The 13435-nt window shown below is 50.3% G+C and overlaps 1 protein-coding gene across 1 annotated transcript in view; it reads right to left on the bottom strand.

The window, feature by feature from the left end:
- Positions 1–13435, bottom strand: part of DAAM2 (dishevelled associated activator of morphogenesis 2) — a 105231-nt gene that overhangs the window by 30249 nt on the left and 61547 nt on the right. Inside the window, exons 3-9 of the mRNA XM_012640892.1 lie at positions 10480–10569; positions 7380–7454; positions 6819–6913; positions 4433–4766; positions 3379–3489; positions 1939–2042; positions 798–864 (exon numbers count right to left, since the gene is read on the bottom strand). Coding sequence (XP_012496346.1) covers positions 798–864; positions 1939–2042; positions 3379–3489; positions 4433–4766; positions 6819–6913; positions 7380–7454; positions 10480–10569 — 876 coding nt within the window. The remainder of the gene's footprint in view (positions 1–797; positions 865–1938; positions 2043–3378; positions 3490–4432; positions 4767–6818; positions 6914–7379; positions 7455–10479; positions 10570–13435) is intronic.

The raw sequence follows: 13435 nt of genomic DNA on the forward strand, positions 1-13435 counted from the left end.
TCTGAGACTAATCACATGCAAGAACTTTCTCTCTATTTGGGGGTTTCAGTCTCCTCTGGTACAGACACCCTACCAGGGGAGGCCCACCGGGGCAGCATACTGCCAGGGCTCTAGAAGCAGAATGGAGTAGTTAATTTTAGGTGTCAACTTGGCTGGATTAAGGGATACCCAGATAGCTCGTAAAGCATTATCTCCAGGTGTGTTTGTATGGATGTTTCTAAAAGAGATTGGCCTTTGAATATGCCCTCACCCAGTGACCCAATGTGAGCAGGCACCATCTAATCCAATCAGGGATCAGATAGAATAACAAGCACAAGGAAAGGAGAATTCTCTCTCTCTCTCCCTCTCTCTCTTTCTGTCCTGGAGCTGGGACACTCTTCTTCTCCTGCCTTTGGATAGCAGAACTCCAGGTTCTCCAAACCTTGGACTCCGAACTTGCACCAGTGGCCCCTCGGGTTCTCAGGCCTTCAGCTTTGGACTGAGAGTCACACCACAGGCTCCCCTGGATCTCCAGCTTGCAAATGGCCTGTCCTGGGGCTTCTCCACCTTCGTAATCATGGGAGCCAATTCCCCTCATAAGAGCCCTCTCATCCATCTGTCTGTCTCTCTAGCTAGCTAGCTAGCCAGCCTACTGCGTATGTTTCCCCAGTGAACTCTGAGTAACACGCAGGACCTGGCGTGAGGGTGCCACCAGGCAACACAGCCCACACCGGCCCCACCACAGCACAGCGTCTAGAGAAGTAGCTGTGGGGCCCCTGGAGCCCTGCCACAACCGCTGCTGCCCAAGGGCTCCTCACCATGTCAAACCTCCTGGCTAGCTCCAGGTCATCCTCATTCCGGACCATCTCGAAGAAGTCTAAATGCCTAGATAGAATGGGGGATAGGGAGAGTAGACATTACAGCCAGAACATCCCGGATTGAGGGTCACAACCCCTTCAATCCCCCACCAGCTAAATCTGGAAGCTTTATCAGGTGAGGCCAAGGAAAAGCCAGAAAGAAGCCCCTGTCTGCAGGACAACACTCTCCCCTGCTTTATAACATCCACGACCCTCCTCAGGGAGCCCAACCCAGGGTCCCTTCCCCTTAGACCGGGTTTCTCAATTTTGGCACTGTTGACATTTTGGGCTGGATTAGCCTTGGTTACGGGAGTCTGATCTGTAAATTGTAGGATGTTTAGCAGCATCTTTGGCCTCAACCCACTAAATGCCAATAGCACTCCCAGTGTGACAATCAAAAATGTCTCCGGCCATTGCCCAATGACTCCTGGGGGATAAAATCACCCTCAGTCGAGGAGCACTGCCCTACAGCTATCTTCCCCAGTGTTCTCATACCGCCCCCGAGTCAGCCCTCAAACCAGTCTCTCCTTGATTTCTACCCCCGTTCACACGCTCAACCACTCCACCTCTAAAGGAACCATCCTCTGTCCCCTAAAATCTGGCATAATAAAACAGTCTGTACCATTGGGACAGAATGGAGGGGCCTCCCTCCCTCCTGGTATCACACAGGAGTTTAATTGTGTCCTTTGATAACAGGGCTTTATAGCATGCATTTTGGGTGGGGTGTTTCTTTATTAAGCAGGAAGGTATCGCAGGACATTTAGCATTCCTGGCACCCAACAAGCAATATCAGTGTTGGCCCCCACAAACCAGTTTGAAAACCAAAGAACACCCCCACATATTTCCAAATGCCCCCCAGGAGGGCAGCACAGCTATGGTGGAGGACTGCTGGGTTCACCTGTCTGTAACATCAGAGATGAGACAAGCAGCTCAGCAAAGAGGACAGGTAGGCACACCTGCCCACACAGAGCTGATTCTGAATCTATGCTGGGTTGGCCGGTGGTCTCTGCTGGGAAGGGCAGACTTCGCAAAGGTCCTGACCATCCCCAGCCGAGGCACTGTCCCCACAGGGCTGTGGTGGGGATGGGCAGTTGGGCCTTACTTGTCCAGGATGGCATTCTCATGCTGCCGGAGCTTGTCGATCACAGGCTGTATCCCCAGCATCAGGAACTCATACCGTAGATGTAGGCGGAACTCCAGATTATCCTGGGGGTCACCAAGGGAGGACCAGACTCATCGGCTGGTCTCAATTTCCACAACAGTCCCCAGTGGACCCCTCATCACCACCCCAGCCACGGTCCCACCACATCTCTTGCAGCAACTCACCTGGAGATGCTTCGGGTCCCCGAGTTCCAAGAAAGAATGGGTGGGGTGGAGGGGAGACATCCTTGACCTTACTATTTCTCTTTTAGGTCACCTTCCTCACTTCCCTCAAGCCCCTTGCCAGTTATCTCTTAGTTTTTGACATCGAAGAGCAATATTTTAGAGAGACATGGAGTCTTGGAATCAGACAGATCTTGGTTCAAATCCCTGCTCTGCCACTTACTAGTCTTGTGACCTTGGGAAAACTTTAGTTTTCATCATTTGTAAAATAGGCATAACATGACTTTACCCAAAGACATGATATCCATGAAAATGACCTAATGAGGTATGGTTACCAAGTAATAAGAACAGCTGCCAGCCACAAATAGCTGGCACTGACAAAGGTGATGTCAGCACATTAGGGGCAGATCCTTTCCCCAACCCACCTCGCCTAACCCAGATCATCAGGACTGGCTGCAAAAAAAATATGTCGGCAGAAAGACGGAAAAGTAGAGATCATCAAATTGCCCCTTTGTCCCCTTTTGTCCTTCGAATTGAACTTGCCCAGGGCAACTGATTGCCTTAGAATTTGGGAAGTTCACCTGCTCTTCAAGTTCTTCTAATGTTGCCATTTTTATAGTCTGAGAATCTCATCCTGACTTCCAAAGAAGGGAAAGCAGAAGCCACACCCTCTAACAGAAGAGGCCAGAGGAGCAGGACCAGCCAACCAGAAGTAGCTCAGAAACAAGGCTCTAGAAAGAGGGACCCCAACCTGCCCTCCTCCCACCCATAACCCACCAGCAGCCTGAGCCGTCTTTAGCCAGCCTTGCTTGGGGGCTGTCCAGGACACTCACAATGCATGATACTACCTGTGCGGGAACTCCCCAGGAGCCCTCCCGGGTTTAGATAAAATCAGAAACCATAGTGTGGAGAAGCCAAGCCAGAATTAGGCCTCACCACAACTTTGAAAGGCCCCAGATATGACAGACGGTGGGTTACATGCAGTCCAGGTTTGGCTAATGTGACACCAAGGTTCATGACATGCATTTCTTTGTTGGCCCCAAGTGAAGAAGGCAAGAGGTTACAAAGGCCATCTAAGGACAAGAGTAGTGGCAGCCACACCAACCAGGTGCCTCGGCCCCTTCCCTCTGCTACTTCCCCAGGAAGCACGCACACTCACACACTCTTACTTGGGCCCAGAATGTCAGGCAACTGCAATGGCAAGGAGAAGGTGCCTCACCTCTCCAGCTCCAGCATTGAGGACAGCATTGATGAAGGACATGATGGCCGTTTTCAGGTTCACTTCATCCCGGTACCGGCCCAAACTGCGGTCTAGCTCGTTCAACAGAGTCTGGATGGAAAGACAGGACAGAGCAGGAGGGGAGGTCTCAGTATCCTACAAGTGCAGCCTCTGAGCCTTTGCTCCTGCTGTTCCAACTGCCTAGAATGACCCATACTTCTCTCTGCTCAATCTTGTCTATCCAACGTATCTTGGACTTCACCAAACCTCACCTCTGCCTAGAGGCATCCTTTGCCTTTGCACACTTCCGTCTCAGTACTACCTTACTCCACTCAGCCCTCGGGGCTTGGTTTACAGATAGGGCGTACTCCCTGCCCAGCTCCTTGACAGCACAGACGCTGCTTTTTATCCCTTTTGCATCTTCAGCAAAGAGTCAGAAGCCACTTTCAGCACAGAGCAGGTGCTCAAAAATGTGTGATTACAAATAGCCTATACTGGTGCTAAACCACAGAGTGTGTAATGTCAAGGGATCAAGGGTGCCAGGCACTGTGCTAAGACACTTTATACTTATTTTCCATCCCATAAGGGAAAAGAAAAGGGAATAGCATGGCCTGAGCTCCAAGGGCTGGTCCCAGTGTCCCCACATTAGGCACTGGCCCAGGCACGAGACCTAAAATCTTGACCCCAGGAATTGAACTTAATTCAACAATTCTTGACTGAGCCTCTATCGTGAGCCAGGCCTGAGCTCAGAGACGTAGAGCCACAGAAATAAAGCAGGCCAATATTCCGGCCTCTGGAACATGCGTGTGGTCTAGTGAGGAGGACAAGTTCATTTTCCACCCAAATCCGTAACTCGTAAGGCACCGCACGTGTTTTTATGTAAGCTCTCCGGGTCCCAGCACTCTCTGCCTGTGACGTTCCAGGAACAGGCACGCAGCCCACATTCTCACCCACTCCCCCAGATTTAGCTACAAAGAATCCTCAGGCCCTCACTTCCAGTATGCGACACTCCTGACCTGCTCTGCTGCCACCCACCCTCCGCCTGGCCCCTCACCTGAAAGCGTGTTCGCTCTGCAGCATACACCTGGTAGTGTAGCATGGCCTGCAGCACCTTCTTGTGGCCGCCGGGCACAAGGCACACGGCGCCCAGGATCTCCAGCACAGCCACCTTTGTCTTGCTGTTCTCCGTGCGCAGGCTCTGGGCGATGGTGCTGATGGCCTCGGGCTGCGCCAGCACGTGCGCCCGCCCCTGGGAGTTGTTCATCAGTGCCTTGATGCAGCCGATGAGGGAGGTGTGGATGCGGCTCTCGCAGGTGGCATGGTCCATGCTCCGGAGGAAATTTAGCAGACAGGTCAAGCCCTCCAGCTCGATGAAGCGGGTCACAAACCTACCAGCCAGAGCCATTAGCAAATATGGTTTACCGTATTTGCATGTGATTCCGTACACATTTCGCAAATAGTTACCCTATTACCTTTGTACCACCATGCACCTTGTCCCACCTATAGCAGCTGCTTGGTTCCTTTATAAAGTTTATCTGAAACACTGAAATCCTATCGTCCTCACAAAAGACTCCATCTTATTTGCATTTTAAATACTACGATTTGCATATCATTGATAGCAGCTGCATAGCTAAAATAGTATGTGACGGGGATGATCCTGATAATTATTACAGCCATTAAACCTGAAGACACCTCTCCTGTGAGGATGGGAATTAAGAGAATTACAGTCAGATAACAAAGAGGACTTCCAGACAGGGAGGCCATCAGAGTCACTGAGTTGAGGGATCAAGGCTGGGGAAGATACATTTCAAGTGATCCTTAAGAAAATAGTAGAGTTATCTGAACACTAGCAGAAAATATTAAAACTTTAGTTCACAGGTTCTTAGCTTGGAGTCTGTGTTCCCTAAAGGGTCTATGGACAGCATTCAGGGTCCAAGGACCTGGGTGGGAAAAGAAAATTACATTTTTATTTCTGGTAACCTCTAACTAAAATTTAGCATTTTTTCTCAAAGTTAAATGTAGGCAACAAATGACAGTAGCAGTGGCACTACTGTGACTTTGCCAAAGAAATCACAGCTGCTTCCATATCAAATCACAGCTGTTGCAGGTGTCTCGAAATACCATTCACACTCATCGGTTCTTCAAAATTATGGCGGTCATCAGACTCGCTGCTAGTTCTTGCTATTTAAGGTGTAAAGAAGCACACTTATTGCTATCTCACTCATTTTTACTGCTTGGTAGCTGTATTTTGATTTAATTGGTTTATTTTTAATCTTATCTTTTTCTCGATTTTATTTTATTATTTAAGACATCATTTCTGAGAAGCAGCCTATCGGTTTCATCTGGGTGCCAGACATCCACAGCGCATGCGCGTGCGTGCGCACGCACACACAGACACACACACGCACACGCACACATAATGTGTGCAAATGTCTAACAACTAGCTCTTTGGGGGAGGAACAAGGCATCGTTATAGTGTTTGCTCATTTCTAGGGTATAAATACTCCCAGTGTAGCCACTTTCTAGCTCTCAGTTTGGCGTCCTTGAATGTGGGGTTGGAAGAGACGCACTATCTACGGTGTTTCCACCGCGCACATACAATGGGTGTAAACTCAAAAGCATATGCTATGGTAAAATGTAGAAAAATAATCAGGTAATTAGGGAGTGATGAGTTTCAAGTATTTGTTACCTTTGTTTTGATATAATTTATATGAATCTTAAATTTTTATAATTCAAATTTTAATCATAGCTATGTTTAACAAGGAGCTTACAAAACTGCTGAAAATTTAACAGTCGGCTTTCACCAGCTGGTACGAGCCAGTTCAAGTACACCCATAGGCAGGCGCAAACACAAGGAGACCCCTAGGTGTGGGAGGCCCTCCCTGAACGCCCCACGCTGCGGTCTGGGGAGGAGGAGGAGTCCCTCTGGGGCTCTGCGACATCCCTGCCCTCTTCCTTGCCCGCAGGGCTCCCATTCTACCTGGCAGAGCCCATCCAGAGACGCCACATCCCCCCCTAGTGGCGGGAATGTCTCTCAACCCACGCCCACCTCCTTCCTGGCTGGGGCGCGCCCCCTGGTCCCTCCTCCGTCTCAGCAAGCTCCTTCTTCTCCACCTTGTCTATTTGCCCACCCTCCTGTTCTAGTCCATCTTCTCTCTCAAAAAAAAAAAAAAAAAAAAACAGCAAGTACTTGCCCTCGCTTCCTCTTTAGAGAGAGCTCCTCAGGACCTGAGGTTTACCCACTTTGCTACGTCCATCCGCCCTCCTCCCCAACACCCTGCAGCACCCCCGGGATAGGAGAAGGATGAGCTGGGACGTGAGGTGAGCTGAAGTGGACTCTCAGGAATGCCGCCAGGCGGACCGGCATGGCAGCAGAGCTCTCCGTGGAGGGGCTGGGTGGAGAAGGGCCGCAGGGGGAGAGGAAGAGAGGGAAGGGTCACCTCATGGGCTGCGTCCGGAGAGCCGTCTTCAGGTCTTCCACGACTTGGTTCCTCATCTCTGTCTCCTCCTCATCAAATGCGTACAGACTCTGCATCTGAGGGGCCCGCAGGTAGAAGGGGACAGAGGTCCCTCTGGGCCGCCTGTCTCCCAGCCACCTGCACTCCCAGCCCAGGTGTGACCCAGGGGCCACCTGGCCTCAGGAAAGGCCAGGCCTCAGAGAATGGTTTACTAAAACCATTACAGTGTCAGACTCTGAGAAGACCCAGGTTCTGGGCCCAGACTTCACTTTTCTCATCTGTGAAATGGGGAGAATGATCGGCCCAGGCTATTTCCCAAGCCTGTGTGATATCCAGCTGGGTTTATAAATGTTTAAGTGGTTGGGGGACTCTAAGGTGGGACAGAGGAGGGGTGGATTATGATAAAACTTCGTGAATAACTGGAAAGCTGCAGGGCCCCAGCTGAGTGGTTTGGGGTGTGTGTAGTAGGGGTGGGGAGAGGGGGTCACTCTCCTCCACAGCCTTTCCAGGTGGGGGCAGGGCAGGAGAGGAGCGGCCACTCACCGCAGCCATGGAGTTGATGCGGTCAATGTAATAGTCTGGCCAGCTGGTCGCCAGCTTGTTCGGGTCCTCCTGCTCCTGGAACGAGAAAGAGGACGGTATGGACTAACCAGCAAGACAGGCCCCTGGCCTGCGATCCTGAAGCTTCAGTCTATGACCGCAGAGGGATTCATTTCCCAGCCCTGCCCATGTGGGGTAACTTGGAGGAAGCTGCAGAATCTCCCAGGCTTCCATTTCTTCCCAGGTAAAATGCAAGTCACAAACATTGACTCTCAGGACCAAACACTGATATGCACAGAAACTATGCAAGTGTATATACTTGGAATGGGTGCAAATTTGTGCTTACGTTTTGTACATCTTTTCCTAAATTTTATTTTTCTGATAATCTCATTCTCATCTTTTACAAAAGTATTCATCTGCGTTGTTTGGAAATTTTAAAACTTAGTCTTTCTCTCGGCTTCTTTAAGGACACTGACATAAAGCACTGGGTGCAGTGTCTAGCACATGGTAGGTGCTCGATAAATAGTCAATTTACAAAAAGAGAGAGAGAAATTCCCAAGGCCCTGGGTTTGGCAAAGACTCGGGAGCCCCTCCTGGGCCTGTGATTTAATTCCTAACTCTCCTGACTGTAGGGTGTGTGTAGCTGGAAGGCAGAGCTCGGATGTGAGGACCTTTGGCCCAGTGCTCAGCCCCCAGGAAAGTCTCAACTCCTCCCCAAGTGTGGGCAAGAATGACAGGAGTTAAATAAACACTAATGTTGATTGCAAATCCAGCCTCCTCCAGCCAATGGATCTGCTTCTGGGCATTGCACGTGTCCTGCTCGTTCTTGTCCCTGTGCCCCGCATCTGCTTTCTGCCAATCTCCTGCTTCCAAATTGACATGAAAACTTAACCTCCTCCACACCCTCCCTGCAGAACCACCTCTCTGCAGCTGCCAGCTGGCCCTGCATCCCTCAGCTCTGTCCACTCAAACTTCACTATTGTGTTTCATAAAATCCAAATTTTAGACCAGTGGGAAGGCTTCCTTGTTTTGGTCTTTATGATTTCCCATGGCTATACGTGTTAAAATCTCCATGACTGAAGGCCCAACATTGTCTCCTGCCTTGGGGAGGGAATCACACCACCAAAAACAATTGCATCCGCAAACATACTTTCCTACACTCGCTGGCTCATCATTTATTTATTCCATATGCATTTAATGAGCATCTACTAAATGCCAATCGCCATGCTGAGCCCTGAAAGTACTGAGTAAAGAGTCATGGCCTCTGCCTTCCATGTAACAGTGCATGCCAGAGAAAGGGCGACAAACGCTCTGTGGGGAGCTGTCCATAGCGGGCCTCGGGGTGCGGGGAATCTAACACAGACGGCTGTGGGGGGTGGGCCGGGGGTGGTCCAAAATGACTGGGTTGAGTTATGAAAGATTATTAAGGCTAAGACAGGTTGGGAGGGGGTTATAGACGAGAAAGTGCCATGTGGGAAGGCAGAGGGGTATGAAAGTGTGTGGGAAATTATGTATAATTTGGTTTGGAAGGTAGCGAGAGATGCCCTTATATTTTAATAAATCTTTTATTTTAGTTGTACAAGAGATCAACTTAAGGGAACTCCATAATAAATCAATTTGGAAAATGGAGAATGATGAAATATGATTAATTACTCCTGAAATTTTTCTCTTCTTTTTTTCTTTCCCCCCTCTCTTTCCTCCCTTCTTCCCTTCCTTCCTTCCTTCTCCCTTTCCGTGACTTGTGCTTTTTTAAGACCTGCTTTTCTCACAATGAGATTCATAGACACAGCGTCACATTCTGCAGGTGCTTAATAAATGTGCACTGAGTACACTAAACAGTGGCTGTGGTTGTGCAGCTTGTGCAGCTTGTCACAGGTTCTCAGACTCCAGCACTTTTCTCCCCAGCGGTCCTGAGTTCTAGCAATGGTGTAGCCACTTGCCAAACAGGCTGGGTGACTTTGGAGAGTTTATTGCCTCTCCAGGCCTTCCTGGCCTCATCTGTAGAATAAAGAACAAAAATAAAGAATAATAAATGAAGAATAAAGAGATTGGATTGTTTCTCAGGTTCCTTCCAACTCTGAAATAGTGTATGATTCTATTCTTCCAATTTTCTAAGGTCTGGCTCAGTGTGGAGCCCCAGGAACGGGACGATTGTCTTGGCCAGGGAGAGTAAGAGAAGAGCTACGAACGCTCACAGGAGCATGAAGGAGAAACAGCTCAGACTCGGCCCAGACCTGCCGCCTCCTGCCAGGAGGGAGAGGGCCTGAGTCTCAGGTGCAGGAATGACCAGGCTCTGATCCCCAAATACCCATCCTCTGAGGGCAAAGGGCCAAGCTGCGACCCAAGTCTGAAAAGTAGGAGGGCGAGGGGCGAGGAGAAAGGTGGGCCGAGAAAGGAAAAACCAGAGTAAAAGAAACAGAAAGGCTAAAATAGAAAGGGGGCAGGAGAGAGACAGGGAAAAGGAGCTGAGCGAGAAAGACTCTGAGATGGACACAGAGGAAGAGAAGAGAACACGCAGCCACCAGCAAAGCAGAGGGAGGAGATAAAATCCAATTAAGCCCTGACTGGGGCCCAGCACACCCCTTTTCAGGGAGGGCCACAATCAAGAGACTAACCACATCTTTTAATGAACAACAGGAGAGGGAGGAAACGGTGGGGAGAACAAGGACTGATGTGTGATCCTAGCCTGGGACAGGGCAGAGGCCAAAGATCTAAAAACTCTAAAAGCCCTGTACCCCCACCCCCTGCAAACTGAATTATTCCAACGAAGCTGCTCCCAGGTGTGGCCCAGGGCTGCATGTCCCGCATGCCTGGGGACAGGCACAAGAAGGGAGTCCACGCTGCATTTTGCATCTCTCTAACACAGCCCCATTCCTGGAGCCCAGCAGGCCCTGCTTAAAGAGTTTCTGGAAAAGAGAATCCTATTTCCCTATTTCAGCTCCAGGAGGAATGGGATTTTTTTTTTTTTTTTCTGTTTTATTCACTGTTGTTCCTCAATGCCTAGAACATGCTGGCGTGTTGAATGAATGAGCGAGCAAGGCAGCACGAGCTGCCCCATGCTGGGGACCCTGAGATGTGGCAGGGGAGAGGCCAGAGAGGTCACCTTCTTCTTGCTGCAGTAGATCTGCCATTTCTTCTCTGGGGGCAGGGCGAACATAGCCTCCCGGTTTTTGTCAGTGAGATCCAACTCATCCTGCAGAGATGGCAAGAAAAAATATGACTGAAACCAGGATGGGTGACATTAGAATGTCCTTCCCCACAGGGAATTACAATTCCCCCAAACCTATTCTTCAGCTACCGTCTTCCTCCCAAAGAGCATCAAAGATATAAGGCAGTTCTTTCTCTACTAGAAACACAGCCCTAGCCCCTTGTCTCAACCCAAGCCCATGGGCGTTCTATCGATGCTCCCCTTTCTTCCTGCCCGCCCCTCACCCTGTAGAGACAGGCTGTAACCCACCCTCCTGCTCCAGGTTGCCCTGTTCCCTGCCCATCGCCCTCACTGCTTTGCTAGCCCCTATTCCTCTGCCAAGGGTTTCTTGTCCTCCTTCTCTCCTTCCTCGGCTTGTCAACACCACAAGTCAAAGCCTGACAAAGACCGAGTCATCTACAGACCTAGTTCTGCCTCCCTCTCAGATCCTTGCCCCATCCTTCAAGTCTACCTGCCCCTGGAATCTCTCCCCCAGAAATTCTCTGGCTGCCCCAACCTAGGCCCGAGTCCTGGTACAGGCTGGGGAGAGCTAGTGAGCACAGGTGCTGAGCAGAGGAGGAGGGGTGCCCCGCGAAAACACAGGTCGCCCCCCGCCCCACACAGGTAGTGTCTGTCAGAGGCAGCCCCTCCACCCACAGGACCACCAAGACCAGGCGGAGCACACACGAGGCGTGGGCTCCACCAGCTAGTCCACACTTTCCAAGGAGCACAACTGAGAAGTTTCTGAGCAGTCACATGTGATCTTGTATTGTGGTTAGGTATACACTTGTCTTTTCCAGCCGGTGGTCTCTACCTCTAAATCAGTGGGCATTTCTTGGCAGTTCTGCTCAGCCTGGATAGTGTGTGACTGCTGGCCGCTCCCTCCTTATTGAATCTCTCTGCCCTGGTCCCTTCAGCAACCGTGCTCTCGGGCAGTCTCTCCTGCTCCACTTTCTGCTCCTGCCTGGGCTCCTGTGATGGCTTCTCCTCCTCTGTCCTGCCTCCAAACTTGGTGTCCTTTCCTCTCCTCCCTCTATGCTTCTCCCTAGGGGAGGCCTCCTCACCCATTCCCAAGGATTTAGTTATTATCCCAAATGCTCTCAAACCTGTACCCCTACCCGCCAATTTCCTGAGCTCCAGAGCCTGGGGCCCAACCACCTGCTGAACCTCTCTACTCTAAGGTCCCCTGGGCACCTCACATACCTATATGGTGTTACTATATGCTACATATGTTTATTTGTGTATTTAAAACTTACAACAACCCATTTTACATATGAGGAAACTGACGCATAGAGAATATGCAAATCGAATTCATCACCCCAGCCCCCTAAACCTGAGTCTCCTCCATTACATCCTGTCCTGTACAGGGCCCCAGCATCCACCCAGCTTCTCACGTCAGAGACCTGGGTGTTCTTTGATTCTTACTTACTCATCAGTCCTGCCAAGTCCTACTTTCTTTCCTCCCAAATAGCTGTTGAATCTGCCTACTTCTCTGCATCCTCACTGCCACCACTCTCCCTAGCCTGGATTGCTACAACAGCCTAGAACCTTTCTTCGACAGAGAATCCCGCATGGTCTTTTAGAAAAGTAGATTGGATCACCCCAAACCCATGCCTAACATTGCCCTTAGTGTCGAATCCAAAATCCTTACTTACTCTGGTCTTCATGGTGTCCTCTAAAAGCACCTGGCTCTTTTCTGACTCGAGACCCTCACATTTGCTGTTTCTTCTGCAGGGGACCCTCTGTCATTGTCCTGCACCCCCATCTGCTTATCTAACCATCACTGCCCTCCAATCTCAGTGGAAATGTCACTGCTCACGGAGGCCATTGCGGACTCCCCAGTCTAGGGTAGAGCTCCCGGCTAGACACTCCCAAGACCCCCCGAATGCTCCCTGTCCTCACACTCGCCACACTTGTCACTGCTCTTCAGGATCAGTCTCCCCTGTTAGACTGCAGGTTCCTGGAGGCAGGGGCAGCGTCTGATGGTTCACACTAACTCCCTACGACTCCCCCAGGGGGCGGCACATGGCAGTCTCTTCAAGGACTATTTTTCATTAGTTTGATGGGTACCTGATGCTATTGTTCTTGCAGGCAAGACTTGTCTGGCTCACCCTTGATTCCGCAAAAGTACCTTGCAAGGGTACTGCCCTACTGAAGATGCTCGGTAAATATTTGTTAAATTAAAGGGCCAAGAAAAGGAACACCGCTCATCATGTCCTTCCTTCAAAACTCACACAGTCTACTCAAGAAAACACCCCTCACTCCAATCAGGCTCCGAATGTTATCTACACTGGCAAACACTTTGTTCCCCCTCCCCATCCTGAGGAAAGGTATAAATCAGGAAACGGTGAGTGTTCCTGAACCTGCTGTGATGAGGAAGCTGGACAACTTGTTGACATAACCCGCTGGTCTCATCTTGCAGCGGCCCTGCTATTTCAAGAGCTGCATTGGCTTAACCAGGGGCATCCATTATCAAATACAAGCACGAAGCCACATTCTAAAGCACACGGCATTGCTTCTTTACTGGCTTGATCACTGCTGGCCATGGGAATGAGTGAGCAAGAGCTAGCTGTAGATGAGCTTGTGCTTATGGCTTCATGCCAGGGTTCAGGTCCTGCATCTCTGGCCTGGGACCCTCTTTGGTGTGCAGGCTTTTCTCACCATCAGACCCCCAAAGAGAGGAGTCGTGCTTATTTCCTGTTCTGTCTCTTTGCGGTCAGAGTATGAAGTTTCATACATAGGGGCTTCCCGCACAGGAGGACTGGTGTGCTGGTCTAGGTGGGCACTGCAAAGAGTCAGGAGGGCTGGCCCTAGTGCAAATGGCAGAGCTTCTTCTTTTTTTTTTTTTTTTTTGAGACAGAGTCTCACTGTG

The sequence above is a fragment of the Propithecus coquereli genome, unplaced genomic scaffold (genome assembly GCF_000956105.1).
Source record: "Propithecus coquereli isolate 6110/MARCELLA unplaced genomic scaffold, Pcoq_1.0 Scaffold158, whole genome shotgun sequence".
Classification (NCBI taxonomy): domain Eukaryota; kingdom Metazoa; phylum Chordata; class Mammalia; order Primates; family Indriidae; genus Propithecus; species Propithecus coquereli.